General features: G+C 27.2%; 1 protein-coding gene across 3 annotated transcripts in view; it reads left to right on the top strand.

Moving 5' to 3' along the window:
• Window positions 1-25014, top strand: part of LOC122502339 — a 68519-nt gene extending 43505 nt beyond the window's left edge. For 2 of the 3 annotated variants that reach the window (XM_043612350.1, XM_043612341.1), the window contains exons 2-5: window positions 15439-15570; window positions 16868-17095; window positions 23311-23532; window positions 24591-25014. In XM_043612350.1, coding sequence (XP_043468285.1) covers window positions 16928-17095; window positions 23311-23532; window positions 24591-24911 — 711 coding nt within the window. In that variant the 5' untranslated portion in view covers window positions 15439-15570; window positions 16868-16927 and the 3' untranslated portion in view covers window positions 24912-25014. Of the gene's footprint in view, window positions 1-15438; window positions 15571-16867; window positions 17096-19426; window positions 19732-23310; window positions 23533-24590 lie in introns of all 3 variants that reach the window. The other variant, XM_043612360.1, reaches the window with a different exon arrangement.
• The last annotated feature ends 251 nt before the right edge of the window (window positions 25015-25265 follow it).

The following is a 25265-nucleotide window of genomic DNA, read 5'->3' as shown; positions in this document are numbered from 1 at the left end:
TGAATATGAAGTTTAATTTTAAAAATTCAAAATGGCGGATTCAATATGGCGGATAAAAATTTTTGAAAATCGATAAAATTGCATGAAATTACTCACTCGGGGGTTTTTAGGGTCGCTGATTACGAAAATTAAGTTAAATTTTTAAAATTAAAAATGGCGGATTTAATATGGAGAATAAAAATTTTTTAAATTCGATAAAATTGCATGAAATTACTCACTCGGAGGCTTTTGGGGTCGCTGATTACAAATATGAAGTTTAATTTTTAAAATTAAAAATGGCGGATCCAATATGGCGGATAAAAATTTTTAAAAATGGATAAAATTGCATGGAATTACTCACTCAAGGGTTTTCGGGGTCGCTGATTACTCTCACCACGTCAAGGTCGACTAATTTTAATGTTATAACAAATTTCTTAATAAAACATAAAAACAGTTAAAAACACAAAAAAATTTAAAAATGAAAAAGTACCTACAACAAAATTAAAAAATACAAAAAAATATTTAAAAATTGTTCAAAAAATTAAAAAAAAGAAGACAAACTTAAAAAACTTTATCGACCTCCACGTGGTGAGAGTTGGGCAACTGCAGAAAAACGTGACGGCTAACAAACAAAATAAACTCTGTAAAACAACTAGAAATTTTGAATTTGAAGTATTCAATTTTTAAAATTGCACTTTTAAAATTTGTAATCAGCGACCCCGAAAACCCTCGGGTAAGTAATTCCATGCAATTTTATCTATTTTAAAATAATTTTATCCGCCATATTGGATCCGCCATTTTGAATTTTAAAAAATAAACTTCATATTCGCAATCAGCGACCCCAAAAACCGAGTAAGAAATTTCATGCAATTTTATAGATTTAAAAAAAATTTTATCCGCCATATTAGATCCGCCATTTTGAATTTTTAAAATTAATCTTCATATTCGTAATCAGCGACGGGACGCATGATTATTCCCCAAATGTCATTTTTCCGAAATGTCATTCTACCGAATTGTACTTTTGCGAATAGTCATTTTTGCGAGAAGCCAATTTTGCGAAATGTCACTTTTGCGAATTGTCATTTTTGCGAAAAGCTATTTTTGCAAATTGTCATTTTTGCGAATGGCCATTTTTACGAATTGTTAATTTTCTGAAAAGTTATTTTTGCGAATCGTCATTTTTACGATTTGTCAATTTTTCGAAAACTCATTTTTGCGAATTGTCATTTTTACGAAAAGACATTTTTGTGAAATGTCATTTTTGCGAAAAGTCATTTTTACGAATTGCCATTTTTGCGAATGGTCATTTTAAAGAAATGACATTTTTGCGAATGGTCACTTTTGCGAATCGCCATTTTTACGAATTGTCATTTTTGCGAATAGTCATTTTTGCGAATTGTCATTTTTGCGAAAAATACAATAGTGAATTTATAGACCTACAAGTTTTCTATTGTATTTTTCGCAAAAATGACAATTCGCAAAAATGACTTTTCGGAAATTTGACAATTAGTAAAAATGTCGATTCGCAAAAATGACTTTTCAGAAAATTGACAATTCGTAAAAATGTCGATTCGCAAAAATGACAATTCGCAAAAATAACAATTCGTAAAAATAACTTTTCGCAAAAATGACTATTCGCAAAAATGACAATTCGTAAAAATGGCAATTCGTAAAAATGGCGATTCGCAAAAATAACTTTTCGGAAAATTGACAATTCGTAAAAATGGCGATTCACAAAAAGGACAATTCGCAAAAATAACTTTTCGAAAAAATGACAATTCGCAAAAGTGGCATTTCGCAAAATTGGCTTTTCGCAAAAATAAGTATTCGCAAAAGTGCAGTTCGGTAAAATGACATTTCGGAAAAATGACATTTGGGGAATAATCATGCGCCCCATCAGCGACCTCAAAAACCCCCGAGTAAGTAATTTCATGCAATTTTATTAATTTTCAAAAATTTTTATCCGCCATATTGGATCCGACATTTTGAATTTTTAAAATTAAACTTCATATTCGTAATAAGCGACCCCGAAAACCCCCGAGAAGTAATTTCATGCAATTTTATAGATTTTAAAAAGTTTTTATTCGCCATATTGGATCCGCCATTCCGAATTTTAAAAATTAAACTTCATATTCGTAATCAGCGACCCCAAAAACCCCCGAGGGAATAATTTCATGCAATTTTATTGATTTTCAAAAATTTTTATCCGACATTAAAGTTTTTATATGTCCATTGTCCAAGTCCATTATTTCATTAATAATAATATTAAAATTTTTTCAGTTAATAATTTGCTTATTTATATTTTAAATATTGACGTTTTTTTTGAAAATGCAAAATAAGATTTGTTATGTGTACTTTCTCCTCACAAAAATAAAATTTATATATTCGCGGTCTTTTTAAATAACATACGAGTGCAGCGCCACCTTCACATGTACAAACAATTTTAAAAACACCCTTCTATTAAGATTTTACATTCTCATTGCCCATTCTTTACTTCGATACTTTTCGATACATTCGACCTTTCCACTCCATGTCTTTTTTAAGAAAGGAATCAGCGACCCCAAAAACCCCCGAGTGAGTAATTGCATGCAATTTTATCGATTTTAAAAAATTTTTATCCGCTATAATGGATCCGACATTTTGAATTTTTAAAATTAAACTTCATATTCGTAATCAGCGACCCCGAAAACCCCCGAGAAGTAATTTTCAGATGATTTAAATCAAGTTTTGAATATTGATGATGCATTTGCTATTTATCAAGTATTTTGCTCTGATTTTTCTGCCATTTTGGACCCGCCATCTTGAATTTTCAAGTTGTCAAGTACACAGTTCGAAAGTACAACTATTTTACCCACCTATAGCATACATGAGACCCGCCCAAAAAATCTTATTGATGTGAAAAGCGTGTTTCAAAAAAAACATACGATTTTTTCGGTATTTTCTCCATTTTGGGCGCCATATTGGTTTCCCTGATGGCCGAAATGCTTTTTTGACCCCGGATTCTGAAAGAGCGGACCTCAATACCCCCTAGTACCGAAGGATTTTTAAAAGTCTAATCATTCAGGATAAAAATTCTTACCTTGAACTTCAGTCAAAAATTTTGGACATTTGGGCGTTAATGGGTTATATATTATATATTTCATTCTATCTTTCAGGAAACTAATTTCTATTTTATCGACTTATGATTAACAATATAATTTGCGTCAACTTTGTTTGACTTTTCTTAAATAATGTGATGTTTTCGACATTTCTTCAACATATTGCAATAACATACTAATTTTTAAGAATATAAAAAACTACTTGAATTTCAAAGATTTAAAATAAAAAATTATTGAAAATTTCATTTGAAAAAAATTAAATAATTTAAACTAAAACTCAGAAAAACTTTTATTCCAATTTCCTTTTAAAGTTAATTAAATTTTTGAATTTGTATATTTAATTTTAATTCAAAAATTTTCGAATTATCAAAATATCGTCAAATTTAATTCAAATCAAATTTATTTGTAGGCATATATTAAATTTAATCTCTTTTTTAATAATTAAACAATTAAATAATTTCAATTTTAGAAGAATTACTGTTGTAATAATTAATTAAAATTAATTAAATTTTAGAAAATATAAAATTGTATTTTTTTAAATAATAGTTTTTGTAGAAAATATTTAACAAAATAAGTATTACAACAACTTATAAAATATTAATAAATAATTTAATTTTAAAAACTTATACAAATAATTTAATTTTCATATTTTGAAAATTTAGATTTTTAAACAATTTTAATTAAAATTTGTTAAAGATAATTAAATTTTCCGAAAGTTATTAATTAAAGAATTAGCAAACAATTTAATCTTTTGTTATAGTTTATTGACATAAATTTTTTATGTTAAAAAAATCATTAAATTTCAACTGACTAATCCTTAGAAAGGAAAAATTACTAATTTCAGGTGTAAACAGAATGAATAATGAAATTTACATTCGACTATCACAAATAACGCGCGCTAAAGAGCGCGTGGAGTTTCTTATTTCACTTTTAACATATATATCAATATGTAATATTTACATTACATGTCAGATGAAAATAGGACTTGAATTTTTATTCCGTTAAGCATGTTATCTTTTAAGGTTGACTATTGTTCATAGTAAAGCGTGTGTATGAAATAGAGAAAAAATGTGTTAATTTAATTTGTTAAATATGTTTGTTTATAAATTGTCATTCATTACTATTTCCTAAAAGGAAGAAAAAAAATAAAGATAATGAAACAAAATACAAATGACAACCAGTTTAAATCGACAGAATAGTATTGACTTTCTGTAAAAATTACTTTAGCTCCCTATATTAAAGAACCAGTAGAACCGGGTAGAATCAGGAGCCTACTTGCTTTAAGTTGGTTATTGTCACGTAAGTTCCAATTTCAAACCAGTAGATAAGTATTTTCAGCTGGTTTGAATTTGGAATGTCAAGTTCAAAATGAACTGGTCTCAGTTTGAACATTACAGTCAACCGGAAATTCCAAATAGGTTACATTGTACAACATGAACTTGTTTCAACTTGGATATCGATTCACAATTGGAAATCCAAGGTGATTACAATTGAACAGATAGTTTTGAAAAAAAATATTTGTGGAAAAAATAATAAAAAATTCTTATGACCATTAATAACTTTATATTCTTAGCACGCTCCAAACATACAAACATTTTAATTAAACTGGAAGAATTAAATTAAAACTTGAACCCTATGGGAATCGAACCCCGTACGTATGACCTATCTATCTAAACGCTTAACGACCGCGGCTCCCGAATCGACGTGAGAAATATTTTTCGACCTGTCTATATAAACTGCAACTTTGAAAAACGTAAGTTTATGTAAAATATTATAATTTTTGTAAGTACCTATAAAAATACAAGCAGAAATTAAAATATTTTTAGAGATTTGCAAATATATACTATTATGTAAAAAATTTTAATTAAATATTTAATACATTTTTGCTCAAATGTCATTTAACCGCTTTGTAATTTTTTGCAAAAAATAACATTAAGCGAAATAAAAAACTGAAAATTCGTAAAAATTAAAATTCCCAAAATGACTATGCCAGACCAGCTCAACTGTGTTAAAAAAATTTCATTGATTTTCTAAAATGTTAAAACTTTTATGAATACCAAAATTTTTTTTGGGGGGTTTCAAGAAGAGACTACTGAGTATACTTCCTATAAGTTTCATTGCAACAGGAGCGGTCGAACACATAAATAATTAAAATTGTTTATAAAATTGTTATTAAAAATACGGAATTTTTAAATTTACAATCATGCAAATATTTTCTATTAAAAGAGTGTAAACAATGTTGTGTAAATAGTGTAAGTTTCATTAATTTATTGTAAACGGCTTTTGAGGCTTTTGAGTTATTATTTTTTTTTAAATTTTGTAATATTTTGTTAATGCAAAAAATATAACAAAAATTTTAAATTTCAAAAAAACGGTTAAAAGTGTTTTATTGTTTTGTTGTGAACTACAAATTTTTATAAAATTTCAAAATTCACAAAATTACAAATAGCTAACAGTAACAAATTCATAAAAATATCAATTCGAGAAATGCAAATTCGCAAAAATAAAATTAGCAAAACAACAATTAGCAAAAATAATGATACACAACAAAGCAGTTTCGCAAAAAATAACAATTAGCAAAAGTATATCTAACAATTTGTAAAACTTTCAATTGCGAAGAATGCAAGTTTGCAAAAATAACAAATTTGCAAAATAACAGTAAACTAAAATAAATATTTGTAAAAATGTAAATTTGCAATAATAATTCTTTGCAAAAATAACAATTGGCGTAAATGACAATTTAATGAATTCCAATTCGCGATTAATCAAACTCTTTAAATTTGAACTTCTTTTTTCAACTTCTTTTTTTTTTTTTTTTTTTTTGAAATTCCAAATAGAATGCATCCCCGATTCAAATTAAACCAAGATGACATTAATCTTTCACTGTGCTACATAAATTTGGAGTTGAAAATTCCAAACTCAAGCTTGTTGATTTTTAATTTGACAGGACAAGTGAAATGTAGTATTCGAGAATCCAAATTGAACCAAGTAGATACTTGAACTTAATTTTTATATTTGGAAATGCAAGCTGATACTTGTAGTACGTGCGAACTTGGAAATACAAGTAGAAATGATAACATTGGAAATCCATGTTAAAACAAGTCGAAACAAAAATTGAAGAGGACAATCCAAGATAGAACCATTTCAATTTTATCTTGGATATCCGTTTCAGTTACATGAATAGGATTTCCAAGTTAAAACCAGTAGAATTGCTACACGGAAAAGTTTTTCAATTTGGAAAGCAAGTTGACACCAGTAGATCCATGTTCAATTTCTACTGGTCTCAACTGGTTCTTTAATATAGGGCTTGATTTCTAATTAGAAATAGTTAGGACTGTTTTCCGTGTACGTGATATAAAAGTATAGCTAGAGAAAAATTTGATTACATAAACCGTTGGCGAAAAGAAATCGGTCCATTTGAAATGGAACATACAAATTGTAATCGATCCGACCGAAATGAAGATTCCACATCGCAAAATAATCGTTCAAAAAACGTGAATAAAGTCGTATTAACAGGTCCAGAAATAAGTACACAATTATTATTGAGTAGATTAACCTCAGCAAAAAAACTTGTGGAATTTTCTGGTGATCCATTAAATTGGCTTAGATTCAAGCAATCATATGAAACATCTACAGACCTAGGGAAATACACGGATAAGGAAAATGTGTCCCGTTTATATAACGCCTTGAAGGGTAAGGCAAGGGAAGCTGTTGATGCACTAATGTTGACGGCAAGTAGTTCTGAAATAATAATCCAAACTTTGGAACTACGGTTTGGCGATCCTGAAAATATAATCCAAAAGGTTATTCAGGATTTAAAAGTGCTTCCAAAAATTCGGGGAGGAAAAATTGACCTTATATCGTTTTCCACAAAAGTTCGCAATGGATTAGCACCAATCAAAGCACTAAATCATATTGGACACTTACACAGCCCCAACATAGTTTCGGAAATTATCTCGAAGATGCCTAGTACGCTGATATATGGATTTAACCGCTACATAAATAAAAACAATAGCGATGAACCTAAACTTGTAAGTTTATCCAAATACCTGTATAAAGAAGCACAGATGGCAAGTAAAGCCTTGCGGACTCCTTCTGGAAGAGATGGTTGAGGGAGTATCTACCAACATTGCTGCCACGACAAAAATGGACCAAAAAGGGTAATTCATTTGAAAAAGGTGATGTTGTCTTAATAGCAAATACTCAGGAACCACGAAATTCGTGGCCAAAGGGTATTATTGAAAAATTGCATCCTGGATCAGATGGTCGAGTCCGTGTTGTCACAGTAAAAACTGTTAAAGGGTCTTTTATTCGAGCTGCAAATAAGTTGATTCCGTTAATAAAGGCATCAGAAGTACAAGGATAACAATCCTTGTACTGGGGTGGAGGATTGTATGAAATAGAGTAAAAATGTTTTAATTTAATTTGTTAAATATGTTTGTTTATAAATTGGTGGTTGGTTTTTATTAATTTAATTGGCTGAACTGTTTGGGCATTCGGCAAGACTAGGAAAGAAATGGTTGAACAGTTGAAACATTCACCACCTTTCCTGATAAAAAGAAGAGGACTGAATTGTTTAGGCATTCAGTACTATTTCCTAAAAGGAAGAAAAAATAAATAAAGATAATGAGACAAAATACAAATGACAACCAGTTTAAATAGACAGAATATTATTGACTTTCTGTAAAAATTACTTTAGCTTGATTTCCAATTGGAAATTGTTAGGACTGGTTTCCGTGTACATGATATAAACATTAGTTTATATATTATCATTACGGAAATTCCCAAAAAGGAAAACTTTGGCGACCAAGGGCAATAAATGAATTGAAGAACAATAAAAAGAACGAAGAGTGGGGAAGAAAAGGTTCTACCTGAGCGACAAGGGAGCGACGAATTTAGTATTATATTTTGCGCGCGGGAATATACATTTAAAATACGAGTAATTAAAAATTGTACATTTATAGTCCTTTCTTAAAAACGAGGTGCGTAAGATCGACTAACTTCAAGTGTAGAACTTTTTCTTGATTGGCTATTTTTTCAAAATCCTTTATTCCTTTATTTTGATTGGATAAAATTCAAAATCCTTTATTTTGATTGGATATAATCGAGACGACATTACTTACTGATGTCAAAGCAGCTAACTTCAAGTGTAGAACTTCTTTCTCATTGGCTGATTTTTGGCTGATTTTATAATGAGTGTTCCTCATTGGCTGAATTTTATAATGATGGTGACCTCACACTTTTAAATTTTCGTTTTTCTCTTTTTTAAAATTAAAATAAATTAATTAAAATTTATTTATTAACTAAAAGTTAACCAAAAGTAGTTTAAGATCAAAATAATTTTTATTTATGATTTGGTTTGTAATAAATGAAAAGTTTTTTAATAATAAAATATATTTAATTTTATGATTCATTTTAGACGCTTCAAAATTGTTGCGCGCGCATCTTTTTTTCCAAACAATTGTTTGTTCGCTACGTAACCTCACCTCAGTGTGAAACGCATAGTTTTTTTTGGTTGGTATGAAAAATTACAAAATATTACAAGTGTCAGCAACTGTCAGCCATTTTCAAAGTGTGACAAGTGTATCGTTTCGATAAGAAGTATTGGCTGTTATTTGCTGAGTGATCTTTTTCTGAAAGTGTTGATTGTGAATTTTGTGGTTTTGTTTTTTTGTACATTTGAAAAAAGTTAAAGTACATTGCATACGTTACGTACGTAAGTATTAAAATTAAAATACATGTAAATACAAATTAAATTTTTTGTTAATATTATTTGTATATATATTTATTAGGAAGAGTTTATAAATATAATGTGTGAATTATTTGATTTATTAATTTAAAGGATTTAATTAATTTTATTAATTAAAGTTAAAGGTTAAAGTTAAATACATTAATTTAATTAAAGTTAAAGTTTTAAAGTTAAAGTTTTAAAGTTTAAAGGATACATTAATTTAATTAAAGTTAAAGTTTAAAGGAATAAAGGACATTTGCCTGTTATTTTGATTTCTAAATGTAGAATATTGATTTTTTAAATTCTGATGTTTGTAGGGGAGAGTCTCCAGTTGTGAGACGGGTTTTATTTTTGACCCGTAAATTGTAAGCGGGTAAACGAAATTGTAAATAAAATACACCGATCGAAAGGTAACAGAAATACGCAACTTTTATTAAAAGAAAGTATAGTGTTTCGATGAACTCAAAAAATTTTACGATACATTTTCCGAGCACATCGCTTTTTTCAAAAAAAAAAAATGTCTCCAGTTGTGAGACACTCATTAAAAATTGCTAAAATTTAATAAGTTTGACATAAAACGTTATGTTTAGTAGAAATAATTAAATATATTAATAATATATATTATTATATACTGAATAATAATATTTATTCGCCAAAATATGACTACCAAATAAACACAATTTAATAGCTTCAACAAGAGTATTAAAATTGATTTCTTCTGAATCAATTGACTTTTTTCCACTTGACATGCCCAAAAATACTAGAAAAAGAAATCAAAACAACATTTAAATAGTATGCCTGCAAAGTCGTATTTTTTATGCTGCCCAGATGGGTGTTGACACCGTCTCACAACTGGTGATATGCTGTGTCTCACAACCAGAAATTGGCGCTATTTTGAAAAAGGAAAATTAAATTATTTTCAACTGTAGATTGGAACAATGCAATATTGCATCACAAAATATAAGGAAAACACTAAAAGAAAATGCATTACATTTACCTTTTCCAATTAATTAACTTGGAAAAAAATTACTTTGCATTTATTGAAAAAACGCTTTTTAGTCGATTATCACACACAGTGTTGGTATTTATCAAAAACAGTTTATATATCCGCTTCGGCGTACACGAAAAAGTTGGCTCATATAAAAAGAAATGTTTTTATATAAACCAATCGGCTTTTTAATATTGCATGTTAAAAAAAATTGACTGTCTCACAACTGGAGGTGTCTCACAACTGGAGACTCTCCCCTACATAATTATATTATAGTGGTAATAATTATTATTTAATATTGATTAATATTTGTTTTTTTAAATCTTAATTATTGATTTTTTAACATTTTGTTTTTTAACATTTTGGTAGTTAGTTATTATTTTGGAAAAAACTTTATGAATATTAAAGATGTACTAAAAGTAACATGTGATTACGAGATACCAGATACTTGATAAACAGAGATTTAGTCAAGAGGTACTAGATTAACAGATACTCTATTAACAGATACTAGATTAACAGATACAAAACAGAAAAATTTACCAAAAATATACTTATATTTAATAATATTAATAATATTAATAGATGAAGATACATTCTTTACATTCTTAATAATCTTCAATAAGAAAGGATAAGATAAAAATTCCAGTTACTGTTAAATGTGACAATAGTAACATTATTTACATGTGTTCTGAATTAATTAATTTTATAAAAAACTATTTTTTAGAAGCGATATCTTTTCAATAAATTGAAAGAAATCATGTCGAACAAAGAAGGAACTGTTAATTTAAGTGTTACAGATTTTAATATTATACTTACTGAAGGAGGAATGTTAAATGATACTCATATTGATGAATTCGAAAAATTATTGAGAAGGGAATCAAATTCTGCTTTTAGCATGCAAAGCACTTTGTATTTTTATACGCTTGAATTTATTAGTCCGATTGAAAAAGGGAAAAAGCATAATCAAATACTTTTTAGTGGACCTATCAAGAAAGGTCATTGGATTTGCACTTATTATGATGGAATGAGACTTTATATTTATGATAGTCTTAATGAAGGATGTTTAAATGAAGATCAAAGGAAATATTTAAGTAGATTATATCCTTTTAAACCTCCAGTAGTTTTCACAACTGTTGATCAACAACCAAACAATAGTCTTGCTTGTGGAATATATGCAATAGCATTCGCAACATCGATATTTTTTAATATTATGCCCCACTCTGTCAATTACTATTATTATAACATGAGAAATCATTTAATGTTAATGTTCAAAAACAATCGTTTAAGTAAATTTCCGCCAGTAAGGTCGACTAATATTAGAACTATGACTGTTGAATGTAATTGGGAGTGTCTTCTTAGGAATCGAGCTAGAGAAAAAAGTTTCCAAAATGAAGAAAATAAAATTGTTGACAATAATTTATCATCGTTGAATTCAACCAGCAATGTTTGTAAAAAAAATTTTGTTGATAGTTTAGAAGATTTGCCTTTAATTTCAGCAAATGATGTTAATAATATTTCTATTGATTCAAGCAATGGAATGAAAGATACAAGATTAATAATAACTGAGAAGCAAGGAGAAAAAAGAGCTATGGTTCATTTTCCTGAAGAAGAGGAAAAATATAAAATCATAAAACATCAAAAAAAAGCTGCTTATCAAAAAAAATATCAACAAAAAAAGCGAGAAAATACAGAGTAAAAGTCATTCTATTCTCCGATTACCTGTTCATTTAATTAATCGGCATACTGTAACCATTAGTGAAGAAGCAAATGATGATGCTATAAATGAAGCTTTACAGAAACGGACTATGTTATTAGAATATTTCGATTTAAATAGGCGTGATCCACAAGCTAGACAATATACATATGCAGAAATTCCATGTTATGTAATTCCATGGGATGCCTGTTCCATTGTTCTATGATTCTACATCAAATATTAAAAGTCAATCTAAGGAAGCTACATTTTTGAAAGAGGTTGATGTCTTTATTTGGAATGAAGCTCCAATGCCGTCAAGATATGCTATGGAATTAATTGATAGAACATTACGCGATTTTATGAATGTTGATATGCCATTTGGTGGAAAAACTATGCTTTTGGGTGGTGATTTTAGATAATTATTGCCTGTTAAAGTTAATGCTACTAGAAGCAAATTAGTTAATTTATCTATTAAATCTAGCACATTATGGAGTCATTTTAAGGTGATATCATTAACAGAAAATATGAGAACTTTACCTGCTGAAAAAGAATTTTCAGAATATTTATTATCAGTTGGAAATGGTACTTTAAATGATAATGATAATAATATACTAGCACCAGAGCAATGTGTAGAAAATGGTGATATCATTCATAAAATATTTGGAGAATTAATTATCAATAATAAATACGATGATTTAGCAAAAGTAGCAATATTGTCTGCTCGAAATGTTGATGTTGATGAAATTAACAACAAGGTACTCGAACTGTTTGATAATAAAAGTGAGCGAATTTATACAAGTGTTGATAGTACCGAAAATTGTGATAATGGAAGTATAAATGATGCTATTTTACCAGAGTATTTGAATACTTTAAATCCATCAAATTTCCCGCCTTATGAATTACGATTAAGAGCCAATTGTATTGTCATGCTACCTCGAAATCTTAGTATTAATGAAGGTTTATGTAATGGAACGCGAATGCAGGTATTAGAATTATCAAACAATCTGCTACGTTGTCGTATTTTAACAGGTGATAAGGTTGGAGATATTGTATTTATAAATCGTATTACGCTGTATTGTGAGGATATTTATCCTTTTACTTTCAAACGACGGCAATTTCCTATAAAATTAGCATTCGCAATAACAATAAATAAAAGCCAAGGACAAACTTTTGACAAGATTGGTGTAGACCTTCGTAAAAATGTATTTAATCATGGGCAAGTATATGTTGCATTTTCACGAGTTAAATCTTGGGAATCATTAATTATATATTTAGGAAATCAAAGACCTAATTTACTAATCAAGAATTATGTTAACACTGAATTATTGAAATAAAAGTAAATATTTTTTCTATAAAAATGTCTGAGTCGTTATATATTTTTTTTCTTAAAAAAGGAGTGTGTCACAGTATGGCTGTCTTTACGCGTAAGACTTTCTTCGACGCTTCTTATTGGTAAATTACGTTATTTTTTTGTAATAAGATTCACACGTAAGATTTCTTTACACGTTTCTTTCTTATCAATTGGTCAAAGACGTTTTAATTTCCTAATTTCAAATAATAGTTCAAACTTCAGATAATTAAGACACTTATTTGTACGTATTTTAATGTACTGCCAACCAGTTCATCCAAATGAACTTTGAAAAAAGTTTAAAGATAATATTTCTCAAGATTATTAACGAAATTTTGCATCCCATGAATCTTATAGAAAAGCATATATTGAAATAAATTATTTTCTTCGAAATGACGGAGTACTTACATTTTTTGTATAATATTTACAGAAACCACACTTATATTTCTTTTTTATAGCAAAAGTAGGAACGATTTTAAGAAACAAAAGTAAATTTTTAATTCAATATCCTCTGTTTATGGCTTTCTTTGACAGTAGAGATGTTTTTTTGCTAGCTAAGTGAAAAATAGTTAAAAATTGTTTATTTAGTAACGTTTTTCTTTCATCACTATTTTTTAAAATATAAATTTACTATGGAAGATTTTAAATGTTACAAAATTTAATTAACAAATAGATTACTTTGATTATAAAAAGGTTTTCTATAACTTCATCGTACAAAACTTTTTATAAAATGTGCCATTCTTGAAATATACGCTTTTCTTTAAGCAAAGAAAAGTGTTGTTTTTTTTTATCAAAAACATAAACTTTAGAAATGATACATTTAGAAACAGATAAAAACAGAACTATAAAATGTGCCATTCTTGAAATATACGCTTTTCTTTAAGCAAAGAAAAGTGTTGTTTTTTTTATCAAAAACATAAACTTTAGAAATGATACATTTAGAAACAGATAAAAACAGAACTAGAATTGTAAAGGTATAAAAATTGTTTTACGCACAACATAGGCTATTATTTTATTAAATTGAATAATATTTAAAAATTCCTATTATCAGAAACTGTCACTCAAATTGATACCTTAACAAACAAAAGACTGTAATTTAAAGAATAAAAATGCAAGAGAAAAAACGCGCGCGCGGCAGCGCGCGATCGTTCTCGTAAAATAAATTTGTTAAAATAAAATAAAAGTTTTTGTTGAAACCTTGCTTCCTGAGTTTTTTCATTTACAGCGTGAATACCAGTAAGACGATAATGGAAGACATGTTCATTACATTATTTTTGACTTATTAATTATCAGAAATAAATTACATTTAATTACAATTAATTATTTATATGTTATTTTGTTTTTCTAATAGTTTTCTAGTTAAAATTAATTAATATTATTTTTATGTCATTAACATTCAAAAATTCAATTATTCCGAAGAATTCTACACAAAATCACTATTTTTATAAATTTATTCAGGGAATTTTATCAAAAGTGCTGGAATAATATTTAATTTTAAGAATTCGTAAGAAAATTCTGAATGTCATTCTTCAGCATTGAAAAGATTTTAATTATTTCAAACTTTTTCTGTTTTTAAAAATAATTAGACGTTACAGATTTAAAATTGATTTGTTAGAATCTTAATAGGTTATTTGGCAACCATGTAGGATAAATATTAATTTTAAGTCAGCCCAAGCATTAGAACGTCGCTACGCAGCGACGCTATGCTTGAGGATATTTGACACCCTGATAACGTTAAATATCTCGTTATAAGAATGCCTTTAACTAAGAAATGCTTATTAAATAGTTCAAAGGACAAAAGAAATTATTATTTCTTTCCTCCTTTTACTAAATAACAAATATAATAAATAGTTATTAACAATTGTACAGGCGCCATCAATGCTGCCTGCATCAAACCTTGCGGCAATATTACCTAAACAAATAATAAATATGAAAATTTATATTCTGAAAAACATAAATAAGGCGCAATGTTGCTGCCAAAATACGTAAATGAATCCAATCCATCAAATTCAAATTTTATGTTAATAACTGAATATTGTAAGCGTAATTCTAAAATATTAAAACATCAACTAAAAATTACATTGAGAGATTGTACGTGTGTGTGGAAAGACGACGGCAACACACACAAGAAAGCAACGCGCATACGTCTGTGCGTCCCACAGTGGGATTTTTTTACAATTTACTGTTCAAAAATGTCTACAGCTTACAATTTTTAACCGATTTGAGTTTTTTTTTTTTTTAATTAAAGAGAACTAAATTCTTAAGAGATCCCTCGAGGCCGATTTTTAAATTTTCAATTGTTTATAATTATTTATTTTAGTCAAAGTTAACAAATTAACACGATTTAAAAAAAAAAATAAAATAAAATAAAAAAAATAAACTTTGTTTGCTGTTTTTGATATAAAAATTAAAATTGATTCTTTAAAAGTAATATTCCTTCCGTGAAACTATATAATAACTTTTAAGACTAACATTAATTCTAATGAATAGAATTATAATCGCATATCTTTAATATTTTTATTTAAAAAGAAAAATATTAAGTTAATAAGAAATTCAAGAATAATAATACTTAAGTATTAAAATTCAAAAATTATTTTTCAGAAATGAGCAATGTAGATTTGTTTGGGGTGAAAAGGGGTGGCTGTGATTGTAAGCAGTGCCCCACATATTGCTATGCGAAGGACAATTTATGCTTTTATTGTGGCTGTGTCCCAATAAAACATATGAAATTAGGTAAATAAAAATAATTTATTTTATCATCAACTTAACTTGTTATTAACTAAACTTTATTTAAACTACATTTTTCCTACGTGGTTGAGTGTAGGTAATTATTACTTATCCTCAACAATTTATAATATTTTATAATTGCAAATGTTCTACCACCCAAAATTCTTTTTCTGAATACCTACAAATCTAAATATGTATGATTATTATAGATAATCAAGTAGAAATTCTTAAAGATTCAGAAAATAATCAGGTTTTAAATAGAAATTTTTAAAATTTTATTCTCATATAAAAATAAACAAGAAGTATTTACATATTTATTTAACGAAATTATTCTAGTTTTAAATAATTACATTTAGAAATCAGTGAAGGATCAGAAGAATAAAAAATAAAATTTTTGTGATGACTCTGAATTAATATTAGTTTGTTTATAATTATTTTTTTGTTTTATTTATTGATATTGGTCGAATTCACAGGTCTACAAATTAAAAACTTTTTTGACAATCGAACAAAACAAAACTTTTCAAGTATGAAAACCTCTGGTTTTATGATTTCAAAATTTCGGATCCAATGAGGTGGATAAATTAAATAATTCCAGCTAACTTTATGAAAATTTCTACTTAAGGGTTTTTGGGCTCGCTGATTACGAACCCTAGAATTCCAAATATCGGATTACCGTATTAACAATTATTTTGACAATATTAACAGGAATAGACCTTTGTCTTGTATTTGTATATAGTATAATATTATAATTAAAACAATTATATAAATTTAATAAATAATTGAAAATTTTGTAGATGGTAATCTACAAAATTCATAGTAAATTTTTTATTTTCATACATTATTTTGTGATTTTGAAAATTAATGTTGAATTAGTAATTAACGAACCCAAAAACCAAAAGTAGTTTCGTTCACTAAATAAACTTATAAACCTAAACATTTATTATTGTTTACCTTAAATAAAATTTTCAAAATTTACCCAAGAGTCTAAAAATCAACAAAAATATTTTTATTTAATTATCGACTGTAATTGTCAATTTTCATTTCATTTTCATGCAGGTGTGCTTAAGTGACTTAAAATCTCGAAAAAATTTCAAATATGCCTTTTTTACTAAAAAATACCTACTAATCGGAAAAAAGTGTTTTGTTCAATTTGCAATTTTGCTGTAGACTAGTGATAGAGAATAATTAGTAACGAATGCAAAGTTTCTGAAAAATATAGAAGGTGATTTTTATTTAATTTGTAATAATCAAACAGTTTTGTGGAACGCTTTATGTAACAATAACAAAAATTTTTCTTGTGTAGAATAAATTATCCAGTTTAATACCTGATTCATTTTACCAAACTCCCGAAATTGATAATAAGATGGGACTCTATACATCGATGGAAAGAAAGGAGTTTAACAAGGTTATGCGGATTTTGTGTGACCGAATGATTAAGGCGAATTGCAGTTCAAAGACTGACATCATTCAAATAACATCATTAGACATTGACAAATTTCCAAGCTTAAAGGGAAGTTTTGGAGGAGATAACGTAAGTACTATTGTTTCTTTTTAAAGTGTAATATTCTATAAAATTTTATAAAATTAATTACGTATGACCATTGACTTTTAAATAAAAAAATTTCATTTCTAAACTGGGGTCAACAAGTCGAATAAAATTCGAGAAAGAATTTTTTATTTTATTGTAAAGACGATAAATTTAAATAATATGGATAATTTTTTCCTGGTTTATTTTTAAGTTTTTACCGCAGTTTAATTAAAAAAAATCATATTTAGAAATGTATAACTTCCAGTATTATGTAGAACATTTTCTACACAGTAGTTTTCAAGTTTTCGATTACAGTTCAGAAAATAAATTTCTTTTTATTTAAAAGTCAATATACTTCAAAAAAACTTTAAAAAATTTATTTCTACATTGTTTTTTAGTTTTATTGGATAGTAAAAAATATCCAATTTGCAATATTTTTTAGGTTTTAACAAAAAATTAGTCATATTTTTATTATAACAAAATTAAGACACTCTCTTTTATTTATAATCGGCTCATCAGCCACATACATAAAACTAATTGTACGATTTTCACTCTCTATTATTGCTTTGCAAAAACTTTCCGAATTCACGACAAATTTTCTACGTCATAATGCATCCCAATTCTGACTGACTCTTGGGCCTTCCCCCACTTTTATTTTCATCAGGGTTGCCACAAATATTTAATTTTACTTTTTCCTGACTTTTCCCTGATTTTCAGACAAAATTTTGATTTTTTCCCTGACACTAAAGAACATTCTGATTCACTCTAAAAATTATTAGATACTCAAAAAAAACATTCTATTACATTTACTTACGAATTTCTTAAATTGTAAAATTATTCGCAAACATTAATAACTAAATTTTTAAATAAGTATTTAATTATTATTTTTCCATAGGAATTAAAATTCTTCAAAACATTTAAATTCAAACATTTTTAAAATTCAACAACTTATAAGAATAAATATCATAAATTATAAAATTTTTCTGAGGATTTTAATTATTTATAATACAATTTAAAGTAAATCCCTAGAAAAATAGAATTATTCTCTTAATTTTTTTGTAAGAATTTTATTACATTTCACGAATTTAATGAAATTCTTCGTTGAAATTCAAATATTTTTACAATCTACTTTAATTAATAAAAGTTTTCAAAAGAAATCAATTAATTTAAAAAATGTAATAAAATTCGATGCAGGAATTCAATTATTTTCATAAATAATAAGATTCTTTACATTATTGCAATTATTTAAAAAAGATTTTGAAAAAATTCATTGCAAGAATTCAATTACTTTCATAAATTAATAAAATTCTTCACAGGATATCAATTATTTTTAATACAATTTTAAGTAAATTCTTCGAAAAATGTCACTATTTTCAAAAATTTTGTTAAAATTCTTCGAAAGAATTCAATTATGTATTTTTAAAAATTCATGCTACAATGCTTTTAATATTCAATTATTATCTAAAATTTTAACTAACATTTATTTTCAAATGAATTTTTATTGGAAAATTCTACAAGAATTCAATTATTTAAATACAAAAATAAATAATTTATTAAATAAATGAATGTTTTCCGAAACTAAATTATCATAAAAAATTTTATCAACAAATTTGAATTTTTTCGAGAAATTCAATTAAAATTGTATTAAAAATAATTGAAATTCTATGATGAATTTTATTATTCATGAAAATAATTGAATTTTTGTAAAAAATGTTATTATTTATGAAAATAATTGAATTATTGCAAAGTTTGCTCAGAATTTTATCAAAATTTTTTTTTTAAATAATTGAATTCTTTTGAAAAATTTTATTAAAAAAAAATTTTATTGAAAATCATTGAAATGAGAAAAATTTTTTGAAAATAATTGAAATTTTGCAAAGAATTTTATTAAAATTTTTGAAAATAATTGTAATTTGGAGAAGAATTTTATTAAAAATTTTTGAAAATAATTGAAATTTGGAGAAGAATTTTATTATTTTTAATGATAATTGAATTTTGACGAGAATTTTTTTTAATTTTTGAACATAATTGAATTTTTAAGAAGAATTTTATTACTTTTGAAAATAATTGAATTTCTGCAATAATTTGTAACTTCTCCAAAATTAAATTTTTTCCAGTTACTTAAATAAAAATCCCTGACTTTTCCCTGACTTCCCTGACCAATTTTACTTTCCCTGATTTCCCTGACCTGTGGCAACCCTGTTCATACACTGGAACACATTCATCAAAATGCGAATATTTAAAATAATAAGCAAATATAATTTATTACGATTTTTTCATAAAATTTTGACAATTATGGTCAAAGGCATAACCTTCTTTTTAATTGTATTTCAGGAAAGAATGATAAAAGCATTAACTAATTGCATTAAAAATAAAACTACTCGAGATCATATTCCGAATAAAAAAAACCTGATCCAATTAAGGGAGTGAAAAAAACGGTTCAGTCTAGCAATAATGATAGTGATCGTTTGAATGATTTGTGCACAGAAATGGTAGAGGAGTATTCAGATCTAGAGAAGGATGTAACAAAACTTAAAGGTTTACTAAGAGAGACCCGAGAAATAAAATTAAATGAATTAAAAAAACTGTCAGCTAAAGACCTATTAAACAAATATCCAGCTTTGAATGATAAAGAATTAGTAAGTTTCCAAAAATTTTCATAAAATGTAAACAAAGTCGGGCAAAATTTTTTTATTAAGTAGATCACATAAGAGAATGAAATGAGAAAATACATCAAAATTTCACTTCAATAGAACTAAACAAATTTTTTTTTGAAAATTTTTTGAAATTTTTGAAAAAAAAGATTTTTGGAATTTGAAAAAAAATAAATTTTTTTTTTTTGGAATCTCTTTAATTGTCTTTTCAACATATCTAAACCTCATTAAAATGCATACATTTGTTTTTGGGAAAAATGAATTTTTCGATTTTTTCCCCTCCAAAAATTTAAAAAAAATCAAAATTTTGAGTTACAAATTTTGAATTTGAAATTTTGAAAATTTCAAAAAAAAAAATTTTGACTTTTTTTGAAAAAAATATTTTGATTTTTTTTTACTAAAATTGTCTTGTCTATATTTTCAACCTCTTAAAATTTTATTAAAATCGGTTCAGTAGTCTTCGAGAAAAATAAGTTTTTTGATTTTTCGTTCCCCCTCCATAACTCCCCCAAAAAAGCGAATTTTGAGTTCGAAATTGCAGAAAGTTATAGTCATATGGACATTAATATATGGGCCAAATTTGACAAAAATAGATGCGGGGGCAGTTTTTGCCCTTTAAAGTGAATATTCTATTTTTTCATAACTGAGTCATAAAAAACGCGTGATTCGTCCCTCCGTCGATAAGCAGAAAATGGTTTTTTTACGAATGGTTCTTAAAAGAGACTCTAGTAGCACTGTGTGACGTCAGAGTTCAAAAAAGAGCCTTGTTTGTGCATGTTCCACACTCTCGTCTACTTTTTAACATCACTGTTTTACCAACAGAACATAGTCAATGTTTTTGAAATTAACTGTAGCTAAACGAAGCTTGAATACGTAACCTTCTCGATTACCATTAACGCGAAACTCAATCGAAAGAAACGTTTTTCATCTACTCCAGGTTATATTGACAATAGTAAGTATAAAATTTATATCTTTAATTTCAACAATCTTACATCGTGGTCATTATGTGCATTGTAAATAAAGTTTTTTGCTTAAATTAAGTTTCATACGAAAAATTCACCATGATGATGATAATTTGAACTTGAAATAAAAAACATAACCTCTATTCTGTCACAATTAAACTAAATATTATAAATTTGTATCATTAGAAAATGGAAAGTAGCGACAGTGAATGTTGCACGCCGCCGGAAATTCGAAAAGAAGCAGAGGAAATGAGCAGCGATTTATTACCTAAGAAATCGAAAAACACATACGAAGACGCGTACAAAAAGTTCGTTCAGTGGAAAGAGTCAAACAACGCAATTAATCACATCGGAAAATTGTTTGAAGGTTTATTTCAAGGATTTAATTAAAAATTACAAACCATCCACCATTTGGTCAATTTATTCCAAATTAAAAAGTACGATTCAAATTAACGAAAAAATTTCAATTCATAATTATAAGGAATTATCTGCACTACTCAGTCAAAACTCTCGAGGCTACAAATCGAAAAAAGCAAAAGTTTTCTCTACTGCTGAAATCAACTGTCGACTTAGTTAATATAAATTAGATAAGTTACTTGTATGTTACAAGATTATGTAACTTTTAGTTTTATGAATACTTATGTATGAAAGGGCATGACCCGTTTATAATAAATGAAATGAAATGAAATGAAACTTATTTTTGGAAACTGCGCCAAATGAAATGTATCTAGCAGCAAAGGTAAAGAAAATTCACTATTACTTTAAGAAATAAATATAATAAATTCTGAAAAAAAATAAATATAAAATAATTAATAAATATAAAAAATAAAAGTAAAATGAAATAACATAAATATAATTTATAAATTGTAAATAGTAAATAATAAATATTAAATAGTATAATAATAAATAAATAAAAATTAAATAAAAAACAAAATAAATATAGTTTATAAATTGTAAAAAGTCAGTAATAAATATGAAATAATTTATAATATGATAATAAACACCAATTTATATATAAAAGAAATAAAAATAATAATATGTAGTTAATCAAATAGCATAAAAATCAATATTAAAAATAGTGTAATATGATTTACAGGTTGTTCTGATTTTTGGTCTCAGTGGATGTTGCCGGAAGCAAGAAATTTATTCAATTAAAATGGGTGACAAAAAAACAAGGAGAGCTTCTCGAAGTGATCATCCCTGATACAAAGAACAATGTTCCCAGGCGATTTGTTGTTGATCCTAAATTTGTACCAGTCATTGAGAAATATATAGCCCTTCGTCCTTTAAACGTACCGAGAGAAAATTTTTTCCTGCAGTATCACAATGGAAAATGCAGTGTACAAGTGATTGGAATTAATACTGCAGGAAAAATTCCTAAATTAATTGCACAATTTCTAAAGTTAGAGAATGCAGGAGAATATACAGGGCATTCGTTTAGGAGAACATCTGCTACAATTTATGCAGATACGGGAGTTTCTACAATGGATTTGCAGCGCCTTGGAGGGTGGAAATCCGCAGGAGTGGCTCAAGGATATGTAGAAGATTCCACAGAGTATAAAAAAAAGACTGCTAAGAGAATTTCCAATGCCATAATTGGTGGCCAAAATGATAATAATTCTGAGAATACTGCTCCCTCGAAAAAACTTCGCATTTCTAATTCTGAAAACTTTAATCTGGGAGTAAACAATCCTTCGCCAGGAAAAATTGTGATTGAAAATTGTACCAATGTTACTATTACTTATAATAAGTAACATTTTTTGTTTACAGTATTAAAGTTAAATTTAAGTTTTAAAAATTGTGATGTGTAATATTAAGATGAAGACTGATTTGCCAATTAATATTACCAAACGTTAAAGCTTTAATTAATAATTAAAAAATTATTGTAAAAACAAATTATATTTAATTTTAATAATAAATAAAGTTTGATGATTATAATACAAGTACATAACATTTTATTTTTTCATAACATTTATATTATTTTTATTAATTCGTCTAAGTACACGACTAGGTTTCGGGGGGCTTCGCCCCCCGACGCGTCCGGTGGCTTTACGTATTATGAAATGCCGTTCTTTGAAATGTCGAAAATTATTATTCTTTTAAGTTGGTTTTTTGCGGTCGGGGGGCTTCGCCCCCCGAACCCCCCGACCGGGGCTCCGCCCCTGGACCCCGCGCGACAGAAACTTTATGAGGCCTTCATAGTATATTGCTGGCAATGTTTTGTAACATTTCCCTTTTTTATGACTTCATTATGAAAAGTATCGTTCGTAACTCCTTTGAACTGATTTTTGAAACTCGCGCCAGTTTTTGGAACTCGCTTCCGGCTCGGCGCCTTCGGCGCCTCGCCTACAGCTCGTTCCAAAAACATTGCGCTCGTTTCAAAAACTACATCAGTTCACACTTGTTACGAAATGTACTATTAGATCATTCACAAAATTTATTAACTCGTCAACTATTAAATAAAACAACTACATTGAGAAATGTGAAAAAAAATTCTTTAAATATAATTAATTATTCTAATATTGAAAGCAAGTTTTCGTTATAAATAGAGTAAAACATTAAAATATTTATTATTTTTAATAATAAGGTTTATTATTTTCAGTTCATTTGGGAGTTCGAACAACTTGTGCAGGTTCGCGTGAAGGACATGCGATTGAATTTGACGATTTCAATTGACAAAATGCTGACGATTTTGAAAGTGAAAACTACTGAAGGTGACATTAATAGAAAGGCACTACACCTCCTAAAATACCTGCCGGATTTGTTTCCTTCTAATGGCAAAAAGAAACAACAGAATCACTCTTTGCTGGAAATGGAATTAAGAGTAATTATTATGTAGAATTTCGGAGCGATACATGTAGAAATCATTTTCATATAATTGTAACGTCTAGTGTCGCCGAATATTTGGAAACAATCTCTGCCTTTAGTACCTACAACACTTACTTAACATTTTTTTTAATTATCATATTTGTCTTTGTTATTATACACAGTAAAAAGAAAGTCTTATTTTAAGACAGGAAGGCAGTCTTAAATTAAGACTCAACATTTTAAAGGCAGTCATTGCTGAATTTAAGTAATGGATTTTGTATGATTTAACATTAGAGCAGATAGTGTTGAATTTAAGACTGATCTTAAATTAAGATTTACTTTTTACTGTGTACTGTCGTCCTGATAAAAAAGGCACTATCTACAATATTTAAGTCAAATGGAGATATTTAATGAAACGCGTTTGCATTAGTTCCATTTCTTATATTAAATTTTTTGGAAAAATTCATCGTTCTTAGGTAAAATGGACACAACATATAGATTAGCCCAAAGAATTGAAATAAAACTTATCTTTCGTAAAAAATATAGATAGTGACTTATTTTCAGGACAGTAGTATTGCATAATTTATAAATACATTTTTTTCGTTCTATATGCACAGAAAAAACAATTAAGGAAATTTTTACAGAACGTTTTAGATTAGCGGAAACAGCTATTCACGAAACGGAGTTTTCTAAAATCTGTTGAATAATACAGAATAAACATAAAAAATTACAAGTATTATTTATAAATCTTCTGAATTTTATCCTGTATTATTTATTACATTTTGAAGAACTCCGTTTCGTGAATTGCTTTATCCGCTAGTACGTAATAGTTCTGTAAAGTTTCCAGCATTGTTTTTTTGTGTAGGTAAATAAGATTCTCTGCTTTATCATCACGACTCAAAGTCACAAAACTAACCAAATCTTAAAAGTAATTCATACAACTTACCTTTATTAAATTAATTTTTAAATTCTGCTACACAGTTTCAATTTATTACTATTACTGTTATACTATTATAATTTATATAATATATTATATAGGTAATATATCATTACTACTATAAATTATTTTTATAGGAAGAGGCTCCTTCAAAAATCACCGCTCCAATATTGATAGCAGCTGATGCAGACGGTAACCAACTGAAATCATACGTTGATTCTGAGCCCATGCACTGTGCACAGCCATTTGAAGCTATAATATTATTAATGGCATCGTACTACATTTTCAACATCAATTATGAAAAGCATCTCAATTTGCAGTTTATTCTTTTAGAATATTTAATTTTTGGTAGCGAAGTTTCGCGAATTTCGCCTGGAAATTCAAAATACTTGTCCGTGACAAACGTATTAGAGAAAGCAGGCATCACACCCAAATTTTACGAGATGCCAAAATGTTAATCAGTTTTGTTTTTTATAGCAATAAGTTAAAACTTATATTGAATTCGAGTTGTTCATTTATGAATTAATAATAAAAATTTAAAATAAATTGTTTTGTTAGAAACTTCTTTCTCATTTCGCCGTAATGGGGGTTCTTAGCAATATTTTATCTTTATAAATAGATTTTAATTTATTTTATAAAGTTCGACACAATTCATTTCTTGAAATAGGATTTTCAGTGGAATTTCAAGTTTTATAAATGCTAAAAAGGCGATAACTGAAATCATGTTTATTTTCAAGATTTTTTATTTTCACAGTTAAAAAATATGTTTAATTTGACTTTTCGCAAAATTAATAATAAAATATATTAGCTTT

The sequence above is a fragment of the Leptopilina heterotoma genome, unplaced genomic scaffold (genome assembly GCF_015476425.1).
Source record: "Leptopilina heterotoma isolate Lh14 unplaced genomic scaffold, ASM1547642v1 Lhet_107, whole genome shotgun sequence".
In the NCBI taxonomy this organism is placed as follows: Eukaryota; Metazoa; Arthropoda; class Insecta; order Hymenoptera; family Figitidae; genus Leptopilina; species Leptopilina heterotoma.
The sequence above is the reverse complement of the archived record's forward strand: the minus strand, read 5'-3'. Positions and strand labels throughout refer to the sequence as shown.